At 63.9% G+C, this 17,667-nt stretch overlaps 1 protein-coding gene across 6 annotated transcripts in view; it reads right to left on the minus strand.

The window, feature by feature from the left end:
- KCNIP2 (potassium voltage-gated channel interacting protein 2) overlaps positions 1–17,667 on the minus strand; it is a 133,830-nt gene that overhangs the window by 8,618 nt on the left and 107,545 nt on the right. For 3 of the 6 annotated variants that reach the window (XM_084633180.1, XM_084633178.1, XM_084633177.1), the window contains exons 2-5: positions 7,621–7,716; positions 4,441–4,565; positions 3,225–3,294; positions 2,245–2,315 (exon numbers count right to left, since the gene is read on the minus strand). In XM_084633180.1, the coding sequence (XP_084489306.1) occupies positions 2,245–2,315; positions 3,225–3,294; positions 4,441–4,565; positions 7,621–7,716 (362 nt within the window). The remainder of the gene's footprint in view (positions 1–2,244; positions 2,316–3,224; positions 3,295–4,440; positions 4,566–7,620; positions 7,717–17,667) is intronic. The other 3 variants (XM_084633182.1, XM_084633181.1, XM_084633179.1) reach the window with 1 other exon arrangement.

The raw sequence follows: 17,667 nt of genomic DNA on the forward strand, positions 1-17,667 counted from the left end.
GAGTGTTTACCGGGGCAGCTCCCATTTGGTGCGAGAGGTGCAGATGGGAATGTCTGTGGGATGGGGGGGTGCAGGAGCTCCCGTTTAGTGTGTGTGTGGGGGGGATGTGGGGGGTGCAAGAGCCAGGGCATGGAGTGGGGGGGGGGCTGGGTATGCGTGGGGGATGCAGAAGTCAGGGCATGGGGCTGAGGGTGTGTGTGGGGGGTGCTGGAGTCAGGGCTGGGGTTGTGGGGGGGGGTGCAGGGGTGAGGGCAGAGGACTGGGTGTGTGTGAGGAGGGTTCAGGGGTCAGGGCAGAGGGCTCGGGGTGTGTGAGGGGCGTGCAGAGGTGAGGGCAGTGGACTGGGTGTGTGAGGGGGGTGCAGGGGTCAGGGCACAGGGGTGGAGGGGTGGGGGGGGTGCAGGGATCAGGGCAGAACACTGGGGGTATGGCTGGGGTCATGGGGGTGCTCCCAGCCTCCTGCCCTGAGCGGCTCATGGCAGGGGGCTGGAGGGGATATGCCGATTCCACCGCCTTCCCCAAGGTCCCCGGTGCAGAGAGCGTGCTGCGGCTCCGCTTTTCCCTCTCCCCCTCCGCTGATCGGCCGCAGGGAGGGAGCGGAGGAGGGGCAGGAACCCCGCAAGCTGGGGGAAGAGGCGGCGGGGAGATCGCCTGCCCTGCAAGAAGAGAGCAGGGGGCGGGGGGCGGAGAAGAGCGGGCCAGGCTGGGCTGGATTTTTAATGGCTCGCTGCTGCCTGCCAGGGTCCGGCCACACCTTGAATCCTGCTTGCAGATCTGATCACCCCATCTCAAAAATGGTATACTGGAACTGGAAAAGGTTCAGAGAAGGGCAACAAGAATGATGAGGGGGATGGATCGGCTGCCGTATGAGGAGAGATTAATAAGACTGGCAATGTTCAGCTTGGAAAAGAGACGACTAAGGGGGGATATGACAGAGGTCTATACAATCATGACTGGTGTGGAGAAAGTGAATGGGGAAGTGTTATTTACCCCTTCTCATAACACATGAACCAGGAATCTCCCAATGAAATTAATAGGCAGCAGGTTTAACCAAAGGAAGTATTTCTTCCCACAAGGCACAGTCAACCTGTGGAACTCCTTGCCAGGGGATGCTGTGAATGACAAAAGTATAACTGTGTTCAGAAAAGAACTAGATCAGTTTCTGTAGGACAGATCCAGCAATGGCTATTAGCCAGGATGGGCAGGGACGCAACCCCATGATCTGGGTGTCCCTAACCTCCGTCTGCCAGAAGCTGAGAGGGAACGACAGGGGATGGATCACTCGCTAATTGCCCTGTTCTGTTCATTCCCTCTGAAGAACCGGGCACTGGCCAGTCGGAAGACAGGACACTGGACTCGATGGATCATTGTTCTGACCCGATCGGGCCTTTCTTCCGTTTGTTCTGATGATCAGCACAAACGGGCAGTGAAACCACGGAGCTTCAGTCCCAGCCGCGTTGCTCGTGTCTCCCTCATGGCTGCTAACAGAGATTGCACCTTCCGGGAGAGCACAACCTGCGTATCTCCAAGGGTGCAGTCCCCCCCATGAGAGGGTCAGGGCGAGGTCTAGGGATCTCACTGCCTGATGGACTGATCCTCTTCCTGGTGGAAAACACGGCTCGTTATTGATCACCCCATGGGCCCCAGGCGTCTCTGAGTCATGGGGTCCCCAGGGGCCTCTGACAGGCAAACCCCGGAACCCCGTCCCTGAGCTCCCAGCACGGCTCGGCATTACTCATCGTCGCCCCGCCTGAGCTTGGACTGTCATCTGGGTCATGCAGGATTGCCTGGGGCTTGACACCACAACAACCAGGCTGCCAACAGAGAAGCCCAGGAGAGCCACAGGATGTGGCTGGGTCTGGCAGCCCCGAGGACAGAGCTGCATTCCCCAGCACGGCCACCACCAAGAGGAGTCGAGTGGGAAAAAAATCACGAGATCAGCTTAAAATTCTGGGGTTCTGGTTCTTTGCCTTCTGATGTCCACGGGCCCTTAAGGGTCCAATTTGCAGGCTTTTCTCCCCACCAGGAGGGCTAGGAACTTGCTGTTTTAAAGACAGACACTGAGATTCTCACGTCATCACCTTCCTCCAGGAGCTGGGGCTTTAACACCAACTAGTGCGAGATTCGCAATCACTAGCGAGAGTTGATGACACTCGTTCCGCCCGAGTCCTGACAGCACCAGACTCAAAGGCTCTAGCCCCAGCCCCCAGGTCCCGGCCCAACCAGGTAGGTGCGGAGGCTCACCTCAAAGCTGATAGAGCCGTCACGGTCGGTGTCGAATGCATTGAAGAGGAAAGTGGCATACGTGCCGGAATCTGCGGGAGAGAGTCAAACAGGGACAAGACTTACTGACTTCAACCCACTGTACGAATGACTAGATATTAAGCAAGGAACAGAGCCAGCTTTCGGATGTCGACCTGGGGAACTCACTGCCACAGGAATCCAGACAGCCTCAGTGCTGCACCTGGCTAATTTGGTTGTAATCATTCTAAGCTACATTAAGGGTGATCCACTCTCATGCTCCGGGGCATCAGCTGATGGCGGCAGGGTCATGAAGGAGTCTCCGCCCCTCCCAGACCCCCAGCATGGAACAACATGGCGGATTTCTTTTCACCCTCCTCTGAAGCATCAGGCAGTGGCTGGAGAGAGACACGGCGCCAGCCCAGGGAGACCCATGGCCTGAGCATGTGCGCGATCGCATTCCCTTGTAGAGTGCACCATGGACACAAGGAGGGTGCAGGTGGGGGTCAGTGCACAGCGACTGCCTTAGGGAGAGCGCTGCAGCTGCAGAAGTTGGCTCCAGGGATGCTGGAGAGTACATGCCTGAGCTGCTCGAAGACTCTCTGACCCTCTGAGCCCCCGCGGCTCATGTGAGCAAGCCCCCGCCCCAGCCCTCCCCCCTCCCGCCGGCCTGACCCCCGCAAAACCAGAGCTCCTCTTTGAGAACGGGGGGCAGGAGCCATTGCGAATGGAAGTGCAACTGCGCCTGGCTTGGCTATTTGCATGGGCAGGTGCCTGATTTACACAGGCAATCACGGCAATTGCACGCGCAAACTAGATGCGCATTTTGCTTACACGAAGGCAGCCTGCCATTCCTGGCCCTCTGGCCCCGAGTGTGGTGGTGTGGGAGCCACCTCTGGGGTGACCCCCCTCCCATGGGGACTGACCCACCCTGAGCTCCGTTTTGCACCCCTGTAGGAGCCGGAATTGAGAGGGGAGCTCACCTCCCTGCGGGAAGAACTGGGAGTAGATCTGTTTGAAGTTCTCTTCGTTAACGAGGCCAGTCGGGCATTCCTGCCAAAGGGAAAATCACAAACAAGATCACCCCCCCTCCAAACAGCCAGGGCTGGAATGGTCTGAGCACAGGACTGGGAGCCAGGCTTGCCTGAGCTCTCCTTGGGAATCTATCCCTCCGGCCCCTTGGGCAGAACATGTCACTGCTCTGTGCCTCAGTTTCCCTATAGACTCCTGCCTTCCCCCTCTGGTTGTGCTCAGGACAGCACGTCTCGAGGGGGGGACAGGCCCCATGGGGTTCTGGGCCCCACTGTGCGGACACAGCAGAAGTCACAGTCCCTGTCCCAAAGGGCTCCCAGGCTAACTCCACCCTGAGTACCGACTCCGCAGCTCCCATTGGCCGGGAACCACAGACAATGGGAGCTGCAGGGGTGGTGCCTGCAGGCAGGGGCAGTGCGCAGAGCCGCCTGGCCGCCCCGAGCTTAGGAGCCGCAAGGACATGTTGCCGCTTCTGGGAGCCGCCTGAGGTAAGCGCCACCCAGCCAGAGCCCGCACCCCATCCCACACCCCCTCCTGCACCCCAACCCCCAGCCTCCACCCACATCCAAACTCCCTCCCAGAGCCCGCAACCCCCGCACCCCAACCCCCTGCCCTGAGCCCCCTCCCGCACCCAAACTCCCTCCCAGAGCCCACACCCCAACCCCCTGCCTAGGGTTGCCAACGCTCCCGGTTTCCCTGGGAGTCTCCTGGAATGGGGCTCTATCTCCCAGAGGCTACTGGCACCAATCCGGGAGATCTGAGCCTGCTAAGAGTCCAGCGGGGCCAAGGCAGGCTCCCTGCCTGCCCTGGCCTCGCGCTGCTCCAGGAAGCCGCCAGCACGTCTCTGCGACCTGAGGGCGGGGGGGCTGGGGGTCTCCGCGTGCTGCCCCTGCCTGCAAGCACCGGCCCCGCAGTTCCCATTGGCTGGCTGCCCCCTCCCCCTCTCCCTCGGAGGGAGTGAGTGAGCGATGGGGCGGGGGGGGGATGGAGTGAGCGGGGGCACAGCCTAGGAAAAGGGGCGGGACAGGGGCAGGGCGGGGCAATGGTGTTTGGGTTTGTGCAATTAGACAGTTGGCAACCCTAGGCCGGGAGGGGGGCGCTCGGGACAGAGGCAGGTGCCCCCCCTCCCCCCCCCACGCCAGCCCTGCACCTGGCCCAGGGACTCACGTTCTTGAAGCCCCGGTACAGGACCTGCAGCTCCTTGCGGCTGAACTTGGTCTGTTCCTGCAGCTGTTCCAGCCCCTCGGGGCGATGGCAGACGGTGGAGAGCTCGAACTCGTCCTCCACGCTGTCTGCAAGGGGGAGAGCGGCTCAGAGCCTCGGGGCCGGCTGCCCCTGTCTGAGCCCCCAAGGCACCAGCTGCCGCGTCCTGAGCCCCCTCGGGGCCGGCTGCCCTGCCCGAGCCCCCCCCCACGGCGCCGGCTGCCCCCTCCCGAGCCCCCACAGCGCCAGCTGCTCCCACCTGAGCCCTCCCCCACGGCGCCAGCTACCCCCGACCGAGCCCCCTTGGGGCCAGCTGCCCCCTCCTGAAACCTCCCCCACGGCACCGGCTGCCCCCTCCCGAGCCCCCTCGGGGGCAGTTGCCCCCGCCCAAGTCCTCCCCCACAGCGCCGGATACCCCCTCCCAAGCCCCCTCAGGGCCGGCTGCCCCCTCCCGAGCCTCCACGGCGCCGGCTGCCCCCTCCTGAGCCCCCTCGGGGCCAGCTGCCCCCTGCCAAGCCCCCTCGGGGCCGGCTGCCCCTTACCAAGCCCCCACGGCGCCAGCTGCCCCCGCCCTCCCCCTCCCCCTTGGGGCTACCCCCTACCAAGCCCCCATGACGCCCTACCCCCAGCCTCCCCTTCCTGCCCCTTCACCCCAATCCTCCCCCTCAGCCTCCCCTTCCTGCCCCTCACCCCTAATCCTCCCTTCCAGCCTCCCCTTCCTGCCCCTCACCCCCTAATCCTCCCTCCCAGCTGCCACTTCCTGCCCCTCACCCCCTAATCCTCCCTCCCAGCCTCCCCTTCCTGCCCCCTCACCCTCCAATTCTCTCCCCAACCTCCCCTTCCTGCCCTCTCACCCCCTAATCCTCCCCCCAGCCTCCCCTTCCTGCCCCCTCACCCCAATCCTCCCCCCAGCCTCCCCTTCCTGCCCCTCACCCCCTAATCCTCCCCCCAGCCTCCCCTTCCTGCCCCTCACCCCCTAATCCTCCCCCCAGCCTGCCCTTCCTGCCCCTCACCCCAATCCTCCCCCCAGCCTCCCCTTCCTGCCCTCTCACCCCCTAATCCTCCCCCAGCCTCCCCTTCCTGCCCCCTCACCCCAATCCTCCCCCCAGCCTCCCCTTCCTGCCCTCTCACCCCCTAATCCTCCCCCAGCCTCCCCTTCCTGCCCCCTCACCCCAATCCTCCTCCCAGCCTCCCCTTCCTGCCCCTCACCCCCTAATCCTCCCCCCAGCCTCCCCTTCCTGCCTCTTACCCCCTAATCCTCCCTCCCAGCCTCCCCTTCCTGCCCCCTCAACCCCCGACCCACGCAGTCCCACCCCAATACTTCCAGGGAGGCTCCTTCCAAAGGAATCAGGCTCCCTCACCACATCGGCCAGCACCCTGTGCTGAGCCAGAGAGCCACCCTGCCGGGGCAGGAGAGAGGATGGGTGGGGCCCCTGCCAGGCTCCCCTAGGCTCTGCTACCCCAAATCCTCCAGGGATCCTGTGTAGCCTCAGCCCTGCATTCGCCCCCACCCTCCCGTCCCAGGGCTGTGGGAGTCGCTCAGTCGCTGGGTCTCTCCGGTCCTCTGAGTGTCGCCCTGCCCTGCCCCAGCAAGTGGTGGAGAGGTTCTGCCCGACTGGCACCCAACTCCCCGCTGCTCTTCCCCCACCCTCCGCCACCCAGCATGGGGCAACCTGCACCCTGCTGCAGGGACAGCGGGCACGGGCCCCGAGGCCAGGCCTGAGCCGATTCACAGGCAGGGCTGGTCACCGACGCCATAAGGCACGGCCCTCCGAGGCGCCCGGGGCTGGATGTCCCAGGACACCCACCCTTCGCATGCCGGCTCCTCCCCATTGCCTGGAGGTTGGTTTAAGTGGCGAGACGCCGCTAAGGGAGCCGGCCCCATGCGACTGCCTGTGCTGGAAGCACTCGCTGAGTTCCGCCCCCTGCTTTCCCTTGGGGGTCCCTCCGACCACTGAACATCAGCCACGGGGCTCGACCCCATCCATTTCCACCATCCGCATGACCAGCTGGCCGGGCGCTTACTGAGATGGGGAGCGGGGACTCAAAGCACGCCCCCGGGACTCTGGAGATGGGGGTCTGGTGCCCAGGGCAGGTCTGCCTGTCCGCTCCCCCTCTGTGCGGTGCGCTCCCCTTCTGTAGGCACAGAGGCGCGAAGAGTCCCGCGGAGGGCAGGCGCTGACAGAGGGGCACGCCAGCGTTTGGTCCCTCCTGACCCTGTCCGCTGGAGGGTGGATTGCAGATTTGAATGTCGATGCCCAGTTTGGATGGCACCGAGGAGAGCCCCTCCGCGACTGGCACCGCCCTCTGCACGCTAGTGCCCGGCTGGTCCCACCACGCACAGGACCAGCAGTTATGCCAGCCACCTGGGGCTCTGGATGGGCAGCAGCCTGCTGGGCTGTTGTGATGGAAAGCGTCTGTCAGGCCAGCGCTTGATGGCGCCTCCCCTGGGGCACCAGGACAGCAGGCTGGAACCAGCCCGGCTCAGAGCATGGCCTGGACCCTGCTCCCAGCAGATCTGGAAAGTCACTTGCTGGGCAGCGTCACTCCGCTGGTTTCAGCAGATTCCCTCCTGCAGGACACCCGGCTGGGCCTGCAGAACACGCTGCCCCCGGGGACCGGGGAGCCCGGCAGCTCGGCTCAGGCTGGGTGTGGACAGGGTGGCGGGAGCAAGACTCGAACACAAATCCGGCCGGTAGCGCAGAGAATGGGCCGGGCCCCGGTGGGCTTGACCCAGGAGCGACACCACTGAGTCCGGTGGCACATGACCAGCCAGGAGGATGGACAGGTCGAGAAGGAGGCAAGACCTACACGCTCCCACCCCGCCCGGTTCCCTTGGGCTACTGCAGGTTTCCTGGGGCTTTGGCCAGTGCGGCCGGTAACCCCCCAAGTTTGCACCCTGGCGCTGAGCATGCCTCCGGGTGCCCAGCTGCCTGCAAGATGCTGCTACCCTCGGCCCACGCTGCCTGAGCCTATACATCACCCTCACCCCGTACCCCCCAGTCCATCCCCTGGGCCTGGGGCAGAATCGCCCGTGCCATATCCCCGCCTCCCGGCTGCATGAAGGGGCGATGGTGCCTCTTGTCCCGGGGAGAGCGTCCCCCCCGGGGCCACACACATGCAAAGGGAAGAAGCGGCACTTGCTTTCGCTGACTGAGGGGATGGATTGGGGCCCGCAGCAGGGCAGCAGTTTGAGGAGTCGCTGCTTCAGGGCTTTTTTGGTTTGGCCGGGCGGGTTGCCTAGAAAAAACAAGAGTCACCAAGCAGAAGAGTTAACAAAGCAGCAGCCCGTCCCCTGCCCCACCCCCAGCGACGAGCCAGAGGTAAGACCCAGCCATGCCAGACACGGGCGCTGCGGGCAGGGAGAGACGCATACAGCCTGAGAGGGCAGCAGGGCCCAGCTCTGCCCCTGGCTCCCCGCGAGCCCTGTGGGAATAGGAACAAACCCTTCGCCTGCCCACAGCCCCACCCATATTCAGCCAGGCCAGCTTTAGCTTGGAGGGTGGGGAACCACTGGGTCACTATTGGGCTGCAGGGCCTGAGGGATTTTGAGGTGCCCACAGGCAGATCTCCCTAGCACAGGTGCTCCCCCTTTCCTGCTGCCAGAAGGAGGGGGTCCCGGCTTTGCTGCTGGGGAGAGGAGAGGCTGTTCCCGCTCTGGAGAGGGTGATAGGCTGGCTGGAATTTTCAGGCTTGCTTTGGACCCAGAGAGGCTGTTGGCATCCAAGGTCGACCCTGTTTGTGCATTGGTCACCGGGGGAGTTGGCGAGTTACGCAGGAGCGGGGAGCGTCTGTGCGGGGTCTCGGGTTGGGCCATTCGGAGACGTAGCGCATGGACCATGATTGCCCACAGGTCAGCGGGGAGATGCCACTGGCCAGGAGCTAAGGGGAGGGGGCCGAACCTCTGGCTTTTTCTTTTTTTTTTGCAGGGAGGGAATTAGCCATCGGCACAGCCTCACTGAGGGAGGGAGGGAGGGAGGGAATGGCCATCGCTGGGGGTCCTTAGGGCGAGATGGGCTGGGACTGAAGTAGCTGGGAGCGCCCCCTACAGCCAGCTCTTGCCCCGCTCCCTACAGCACCCCCTACTGGGAGAGGCTGGGGCTGGAGTAGCCAGGAGCTCCCCCACAGCCAGCGCTCCTGCTCCGCTCCCCACGTATGAATTATAGGGGGGGCCAAACTGGTGACATTCCCCAGGGACACTCCCGTAACTCCCTGTGGGCAACAAACATCTGAGCACACCACAGAATCTCCTGGGTCAACCAACAGCTCCAAGCCACTGGTCTAAGAGCCAGGTGTGACGAAGTGGGACTGTTCTTAATGTTTCCTCTGAATACTGTGGGGGTGCCTCAGTTTCCCCTATGCAGTTCTTAAGTATCTAGGGGGTGGGGTAAGGGTGTACGATCGTTGCAGAGCCCTAGAGGGCAGGTGTGTGCAGGGGTCTGGACACAGACAATGGCCGACACCCTGTTTCCTGGCCACTTGGGGCTGGCTGGGACATGGAGTGAAGGGCAGACGGGGTTGTCTGGCTCACTGCCCCCCAAAATGGACCCAGCTGAGGGGTCCGGTTCTCTGCACCTACAAGCTCTGTGTTAGACCATGTTCCTGTCGTCTAATAAACCTCTGTTTTCCTGGCTGGCTGAGAGTCCCGTCTGACTGCGGAGTTGGTGTGCAGGACCCTCTGGCTGCCCCAGGACCCCGCCTGGGCGCGCACAGAGGGGCAGAGGATGCTGAATGCTCCGAGGTCAGACCCAGGAAGGTGGAAGCCGTGTGAGCTGTGTGTCCTGCAGACAGGCTGCTCCCAGAAAGGAGACTTCCCCAGAGTCCTGCCTGGCTTCATGGGGAGCAGTTCCAGAGCATCGCCCAGGGACTCCCTGACAACTGAACATTAAGAACAGTCCCACTTTGTCACACCAGGGAGGGGAGCAGGAGAGGGGCTCTGCCCCCAGGAGGGGGCCCTGGCCCCACTGAAATCAACCTCCATCAAGGACACTGGGGTTAGGACTTCACACCCTGATGGCAGCTTGGCCCATGGGTGGGATTAGACCCCTAATGCCAGGGCTTCTGGGTCACAAGCAATTGCCAGCTGTGGGTTCAGGAGAGGACCTCTCCCAGGGCACGTGGCAGGGGTTTGGGGCTTGCCCCAGGATCCCCAGGAAGGTGCGGGAGCTGCAGGGGCTGGTTAGGGACGGCTAAGATCCCAGGGGATCAGTACACTGAGGAACTGACCGTGTCCGAGACAGGAGTCTGTGATTTTCAGACTAGCAGCCACTGATGGCCCAGGGCAGACCCCGTGATGAGGCTGGGGGGAGAGAGGCGCTGGCCAGGGAGGGGGAAGCTGCTGTGAGTGGGGCTGGGTTTGTTCCTTTCCCCACACACAACGCTTGTTTGAAAATGACTAAAACACAAAACAGAGCCGCACAAATTAAACTGCAACATGCAACTCGCACAGCATGGCGGGCGGGGGGATGGATGGGTGGATGGGCAGGCGGGTGGGCGGGGGGATGGATGAGTGGGCAGGCGGATGGGTGGACAGGCAGACTGGCGGGCAGATGGGTGGACGGGCAGGCGGGTGGGCAGATGGGTGGACGGGCAGACTGGCGGGCAGATGGGTGGACGGGCAGACTGGCGGGCGGATGGGTGGACGAGCAGGCAGGCGGGCAGATGGGTGGACGGGCAGACTGGCGGGCAGATGGGTGGACGGGCAGGCAGGCGGGCGGGATCAGACCCGCAGGGCCCTGGTCTGAGACAGCCAGAAGGAGCCGGGGGTAAGGCTGTCACTGCTCCGTGGGGCTTTGACAAGGCAGCATGACAGCATCAGACCCCCACAAGAACCCCCGGGCTTCGGATATGGAAACTGCCCCTGCCCCCGACTGAGCTGGGCCAGACACGGCTCATTCCTCACTCCCGGGGACTCCAGAGGGGGACTCTGGGTTCTGGCCTGGGATGTAAGCAAAGAGCTGCACCATCACACGCAGCTCTGCCGGGGCCCCTCACTCCTGACCCACAGCCCCCTGCTAGCCCAGCCTGGGCTCCCCGACCCAGCTCTGCCGGGGCCCCTCACTCCTGACTCGCAGCCCCCTGCTAGCCCAGCCTGGGCTCCCCCCTCCCCGTGCTCTACCGGGGCCCCTCACTCCTGACCCGCAGCCCCCTCCTAGCCCAGCCTGGGCTCCCCCCTCCCCGTGCTCTGCCGGGGCCCCTCACTCCTGACTCGCAGCCCCCTGCTAGCCCAACCTGGGCTCCCCCTCCCCGTGCTCTGCCGGGGCCCCTCACTCCCGACCCGCAGCCCCCTGCTAGCCCAGCCTGGGCTCCCCCCTCCCCGTGCTCTGCCGGGGCCCCTCACTCCCAACCCGCAGCCCCCTCCTAGCCCAGCCTGGGCTCCCCGACCCAGCTCTGCCGGGGCCCCTCACTCCTGACTCGCAGCCCCCTGCTAGCCCAGCCTGGGCTCCCCCCTCGCCGTGCTCTGCCGGGGCCCCTCACTCCTGACTCGCAGCCCCCTGCTAGCCCAGCCTGGGCTCCCCCTCCCCGTGCTCTGCCGGGGCCCCTCACTCCTGACTCGCAGCCCCCTGCTAGCCCAGCCCTGGGCTCCCCCCTCCCCGTGCTCTGCCGGGGCCCCTCACTCCTGACTCGCAGCCCCCTGCTAGCCCAGCCCTGGGCTCCCCCCTCCCCGTTCTCTGCCGGGGCCCCTCACTCCCGACCCGCAGCCCACTGCTAGCCCAGCCTGGGCTCCCCCCTCCCCGTGCTCTGCCGGGGCCCCTCACTCCCGACCCGCAGCCCCCTGCTAGCCCAGCCTGGGCTCCCCCCTCCCCGTGCTCTGCCGGGGCCCCTCACTCCCAACCCGCAGCCCCCTCCTAGCCCAGCCTGGGCTCCCCGACCCAGCTCTGCCGGGGCCCCTCACTCCTGACTCGCAGCCCCCTGCTAGCCCAGCCTGGGCTCCCCCCTCCCCGTGCTCTGCCGGGGCCCCTCACTCCCGACTCGCAGCCCCCTGCTAGCCCAGCCCTGGGCTCCCCCCTCCCCGTGCTCTGCCGGGGCCCCTCACTCCCGACCCGCAGCCCCCTGCTAGCCCAGCCTGGGCTCCCCCCTCCCCGTGCTCTGCCGGGGCCCCTCACTCCCGACCCGCAGCCCCCTGCTAGCCCAGCCTGGGCTCCCCCCTCCCCGTGCTCTGCCGGGGACCCTCACTCCCAACCCGCAGCCCCCTGCTAGCCCAGCCCGGGCTCCCCGACCCAGCTCTGCCGGGGCCCTTCACTCCCGACCCGCAGCCCCCTGCTAGCCCAGCCTGGGCTCCCCGACCCAGCTCTGCCGGGGCCCCTCACTCCCAACCTGCAGCCCACTGCTAGCCCAGCCTGGGCTCCCCCCTCCCCGTGCTCTGCCGGGGCCCCTCACTCCCAACCCGCAGCCCCCTGCTAGCCCAGCCCGGGCTCCCCGACCCAGCTCTGCCGGGGCCCCTCACTCCCAACCCGCAGCCCCCTGCTAGCCCAGCCTGGGCTCCCCCTCCCCGTGCTCTGCCAGGGCCCCTCACTCCTGACCCGCAGCCCCCTGCTAGCCCAGCCTGGGCTCACCGACCCAGCTCTGCCGGGGCCCCTCACTCCCAACCCGCAGCCCACTGCTAGCCCAGCCTGGGCTCACCGACCCAGCTCTGCCGGGGCCCCTCACTCCCGACCCACAGCCCCCTGCTAGCCCAGCCTGGGCTCCCCCTCCCCGTGCTCTGCCGGGGCCCCTCACTCCCGACCCGCAGCCCCCTGCTAGCCCAGCCTGGGCTCCCCCTCCCCGTGCTCTGGCGGGGCCCCTCACTCCTGACCCGCAGCCCCCTGCTAGCCCAGCCTGGGCTCCCCCCTCCCCGTGCTCTGCCGGGGCCCCTCACTCCCGACCCACAGCCCCCTGCTAGCCCAGCCTGGGCTCCCCCCTCCCCGTGCTCTGCCGGGGCCCCTCACTCCCAACCCGCAGCCCACTGCTAGCCCAGCCTGGGCTCCCCGACCCAGCTCTGCCAGGGCCCCTCACTCCCAACCCACAGCCCACTGCTAGCCCAGCCTGGGCTCACCGACCCAGCTCTGCCGGGGCCCCTCACTCCCGACCCGCAGCCCACTGCTAGCCCAGCCTGGGCTCCCCCCTCCCCGTGCTCTGCCAGGGCCCCTCACTCCTGACCCTCAGCCCCCTGCTAGCCCAGCCCTGGGCTCCCCCTCCCCATGCTCTGCCGGGGCCCCTCACTCCCGACCCGCAGCCCCCTGCTAGCCCAGCCTGGGCTCACCGACCCAGCTTTGCCGGGGCCCCTCACTCCCGATCCGCAGCCCACTGCTAGCCCAGCCTGGGCTCCCCCCTCCCCGTGCTCTGCCAGGGCCCCTCACTCCTGACCCTCAGCCCCCTGCTAGCCCAGCCCTGGGCTCCCCGACCCAGCTTTGCCGGGGCCCCTCACTCCCGACCCGCAGCCCACTGCTAGCCCAGCCTGGGCTCCCCGACCCAGCTCTGCCGGGGCCCCTCACTCCTGACCCGCAGCCCACTGCTAGCCCAGCCTGGGCTCCCCGACCCAGCTCTGCCGGGGCCCCTCACTCCCGACCCGCAGCCCACTGCTAGCCCAGCCTGGGCTCCCCCTCCCCGTGCTCTGCCAGGGCCCCTCACTCCTGACCCGCAGCCCCCTGCTAGCCCAGCCCTGGGCTCCCCGACCCAGCTCTGCCGGGGCCCCTCACTCCCGACCCGCAGCCCACTGCTAGCCCAGCCTGGGCTCCCCGACCCAGCTCTGCCAGGGCCCCTCACTCCCGACCCGCAGCCCACTGCTAGCCCAGCCTGGGCTCCCCCCTCCCCGTGCTCTGCCAGGGCCCCTCACTCCTGACCTGCAGCCCCCTGCTAGCCCAGCCCTGGGCTCCCCGACCCAGCTCTGCCGGGGCCCCTCACTCCCGACCCGCAGCCCCCTCTTGAGCAGGGCTGCTCTAATTCCCAGCCCGTCCTCTTGGCCCTGTCAGTAGTAAGGGCCTGTTCTGACTTCAACAGCCGACTCTGCCTTGGACCTCTGCCCTACACGCCCCCCCCCCCGCCAGGGCAGTGCCCCCCAGCACTGCCACAGCCCCCTCAAGGGTTCCAGACACCATCCCACTTGCTCCTTCCTCTGCTGAATGCTGACATGGCAGGGAAGGAGGTTCAACATGTCTCCGGCCCCCCATGCAGCTCCCTGCACTGAGCTGTCCCTGCTGCAGGTGCAGGCTGGGCGGGGGGGCGGGGGGGGGTGCCTGGCTTTGTAGGGAGGCTCTCAGGAGCTCTTTGCCAGGCCCCTGGGGGGTGCCAGGCAGCAGGGACTCCCCAGCACAGCAACCCCCATCTGCCCTCCTTGCTTAAGAGTCTGGGCTTTCATCAGTCCCCCTGCCCCAAATTAAATCCCTTGGACTGGGCCCTTGCCCCTTCAGCTGGCATGCCCAGGTCTGCCCACCCACACCCTCCCTGTCCCTGGGGCCCCTTCGGGTTGTCTCAGGCCAGGAGTCTCAGAGCGCAGCAGCCTCCCTGGATGACACGGACAAGAGGGGTCAGAGCAGCACCGGGACACGGCCCCCCGAGGAAAGGAACAGCTGCGGGGGGGCGGGACTGATGCTGACGGGTGCAGGGTCTCTTTGGGGCTCCCTACGCACAGCGCTGCCCCGCTCTGCCCCACAAGGCTGGGGTGTTAGATACCCCCCATCTACATGAGAATTAAATATTTCCAGCACCAGCCCAGTGGGGTGGAGTAGGAGGAGAGCGGAGAGGTTTTACCGACAGCCCTTCTCCTCCCTGTGCACACGGGACTCATGTTCCCCGGTTAACCCTCGACCTCTGCTGAAATGCCCCTAGCTGCGGCTGGCGGGGGTATTGGGCTCTGGGTGGGAACTGGGATCAGCAGGTCATCACAGAGCACTGAGCGGTCCTGAGTCACTACACTGAGCCATTTCAGCGTGAGCTAGATTCGAACCAGTGTCCTACCGGTCTGGGCCCATTGCTGCTCCTCAGCCACCGGCACGTCCCCAGCACGGCAGCTGTTTGGGTGGAAGTGGCTCAGCGTTTGGGTGCAGGCAGGGTCCCCAGGCTCCAGAGGCAGGGACTGTCTGGACACTGCTGCAGTCGGGGTGACAGGACTCAGGGATCCCCGAACTCTAGTATTGCTGAGATCCGGGGGTGGGGGGAGGTAGGGCAACCCCTGAAATTCGAGCTCTGCCCTGACAAGTCCACGTGGCCACGGGAACGTGGGGTTCTGGGTTTGTGGCTCAGTTTTATATTATTTTTTGGGGAAACTGCAAACAACCAATTTTCATTTCATTAAAAAAATTTTTTTTCTTGAATTTTCTGATTTCTCAATGAACCGGTTCCAAAGGATTCAAACACAACTGAACCCAGACCGGGTCACCTGGGGAGTTTCCCACTTTCTCTCCTCCACCCCTGTTTGCTAGTGGAAGAAAAGAGGGGTGGGGAGAAGAAAGCACCCCAAAGCTGATTTTGATTCTAAATGATTTTCTTCTGTTTACAATTTCAGACAAAAAAAAGGGGAAATTTCACACAATACAAATGTTGGGTGGGAAAGTTTTATTTTATGCATAAAGTCACTTTTCATTAAAAAAACCCCTAACCTAAAAAAAGACCCTCTGACAAAAATAACTGCTAGCCAGCCCCAGTCAATTTCTTCCACCCAGTCTCTCAATCTCCAGGTTAAATTACCAGCCCTGCAAAGGCCCCTGAGATCTGAAACACAAGCTGGGTCTTTCCTGGCTTGTGCACGGTGATTCTAAAACTGGCGCGATCCGACCTGAAGAGAAGCCAGCTCACCTTCCTGGTGCTGTCTCTGTGCTTGGCCTGACTATTCGTTCGTTTGTCTGTCTGTCTGGCAGGGGGCAGATCTGATGAGTAATAAGATGCTGTCTTGACAGAGCTGCTTTTTGGGGGCTTTAACGTGCAGTGGGAAAGGGACACTGCGGCTTGAAAGTGAAATTCACCAGAGGGTCAGCACAAGTCCTAAAAGGCGTGGGCATCACACTAATGCCTAGGCTGTGTACTAGGCACAGCGGCAAATTTCACCCTTCAAGCATCACTGGGCTAGTTCTGGGCCCTGCCCTCAGCCGTTCTTGAGCCAGGCTGTGGGAATTCACCGCAGCCCAGGGATAAAAGGCGACCCAAGCAATGCAACGCAGAATGATTGTGCATCGCACCCCGGGGCAGGACATCCAGGAAGGGAGGGCTGGGGGGAGGGAGGGAGAGACAGAGGAACCATCACACACAGAGAAAGATGCAACAGAGAAGAAACTCCGGTTGAACTCACAAAGGCAGCAGGTAAATGCACGTGCAGCAGGTCAAGTCGGGTGCAAGTTACACTTTAGTTTGTAAAAATAAAGAAGAAGAAACAAAACACACGGACATTTCTTAAGGATGGAAATCGAACAGGGGCAAGTTCCAGGGGTCCGCGAGGGGGGCAGGGGGGGCTAATGTCAGCACATGCAGCCTAACCATGGAGGGAGGGCAGTTGTTTGGGTTGGTTTGGGGTTGGTTTGTTTTTTGCTGTCCTGGCTTTTGCTCTCCCGCCTCTGTGGGAAACTGGGCTGGAAAGGCTCATTGGGGGTTAGCTCCTGGTTGTGTCTTTTCTCTCTACACAACACTGAGACCACGAGGAAACCACAGGGGCCCAGCTGGGTTCCAGATACCCCGTGTCTTAACTATACACCAACATCCGCAGGCCAGCTAGGGCCCTGTTCTCTTCTGCGGCAGACGCCGGAAGCCCATGGGGGACTCTCTCCGACGATCCAAAGGGATCCTACTCGCCCACCACGCCTCGCTCGCACACTGGGTCAGCAGCCTGTTCTTTACTGAGCCAGCATCACACCCCACACACGCGGCTCCCTACCCCCCTCGCCACGACCCAGTCAACCTACCAGCCAACCTGCCCCAGACGTGCAAACAGAGACGGCTCAGGGAGTATTTCAGCAGCCGCAGGGAAGCCCATATGGTGCCCTACAGCTCAGGGGTTTTGCAAAAGGAACAGACACACGAGCACACAACCCTGCACCCTGCCCGATGCCCCGAGTGAAGCGGAACCTCCCAGCGCGCTGTTCAGAAGGACTCCAACTCCAGGATCGGAAAATCAATCCCAGGGCACGTGGGGAACAAAGCAGAGACGCCTAGATCTGCAGAGCGGGCCACTGTGCCTGGCTGGATCCGGTCAGCACCCTGTCCCGCATAACCCGCCGTGTGCTCCAGGACCAGCTGGGGTAGCTGTTGGATGTGGTGAGTGGTTGCTTCCTGGTGGCCTGCTGTTGATCTCTGCCAGTAACTGGATCTGGTGGGATCTCTTAGGGCTGTAGCAGTGGAAGGGGTTACTGCAGGTCCTGTAACAAGCAGCTTTCCAGAGCCAGTGCTCAGTGATCTGAGTGAGCTGAACTCCAGCTGGGATCCGGGTGGATTTCGGACTGTGCTTTCAGTAGGAACAGATTGCAGGATACTGGGCTGACGATTGTAGCCCTGGCTACTCTCCGCCTGCTGGAGCAGCATCTCTGCGAGTGGCACAGCGTGATCCTGGCACCTGCCTGGGCGGGACCTGGCCTGATCAGCGAGAGCCCAGGGTGACGCAGCAGGGAGTGGGGCGGATTGACCTGGGGATGTCGCAGAGAGTTTTACTAGGACTGTCTGCATTGAGGATGGGATAGCAGGGGGGGTTTCACTGGAGGGAGGATACCTGAGCCTGTCACCTGAGCCAGGAGGGGGGTTGGGGCCTGATGGCACCTTTCCCGGGAAACTGGACAAAGGCTGGAGTAGGAGCCAGGGGGAGGCTGGGGGAGACTGCTGGAGAGGGTTTGATTATTGGAAGTGGACTGGGGGAAAGGGAGGGAGCCCCAGGGCTGGGGTCTAAGCTCTCTGCCTCCCAGATGGACCGGACTGAGGGGGTCCTGTTGTCTGTACCTACAAGCTCTGGTTTGGACTGTGTTCCTGTCGTCTAATAAACCTTCCGTTTTTGCTGGCTGGCTGAGAGTCGCAGTGAATCGCAGGAAGAGGGGTGCAGGGCTCTGACTCCCCCACACTCTGTGACACCCACCACAGGAGTTCGTTCTCCTTATCGGGCTGGAAAGGGAGCAAGTCCTGGCTGAGATCCCATTATTACGAGGTAATCCCCATTCCCATTGCAGCGCTGCTCGGGGCCGTCCCCACGCCTGCTCCTGAGTTGGCTGCACCCCCAGGATCAGCCGCTCCACACCTAAC

The sequence above is a fragment of the Lepidochelys olivacea genome (assembly GCF_965140295.1).
Source record: "Lepidochelys olivacea isolate rLepOli2 genome assembly, chromosome: 7".
Classification (NCBI taxonomy): domain Eukaryota; kingdom Metazoa; phylum Chordata; order Testudines; family Cheloniidae; genus Lepidochelys; species Lepidochelys olivacea.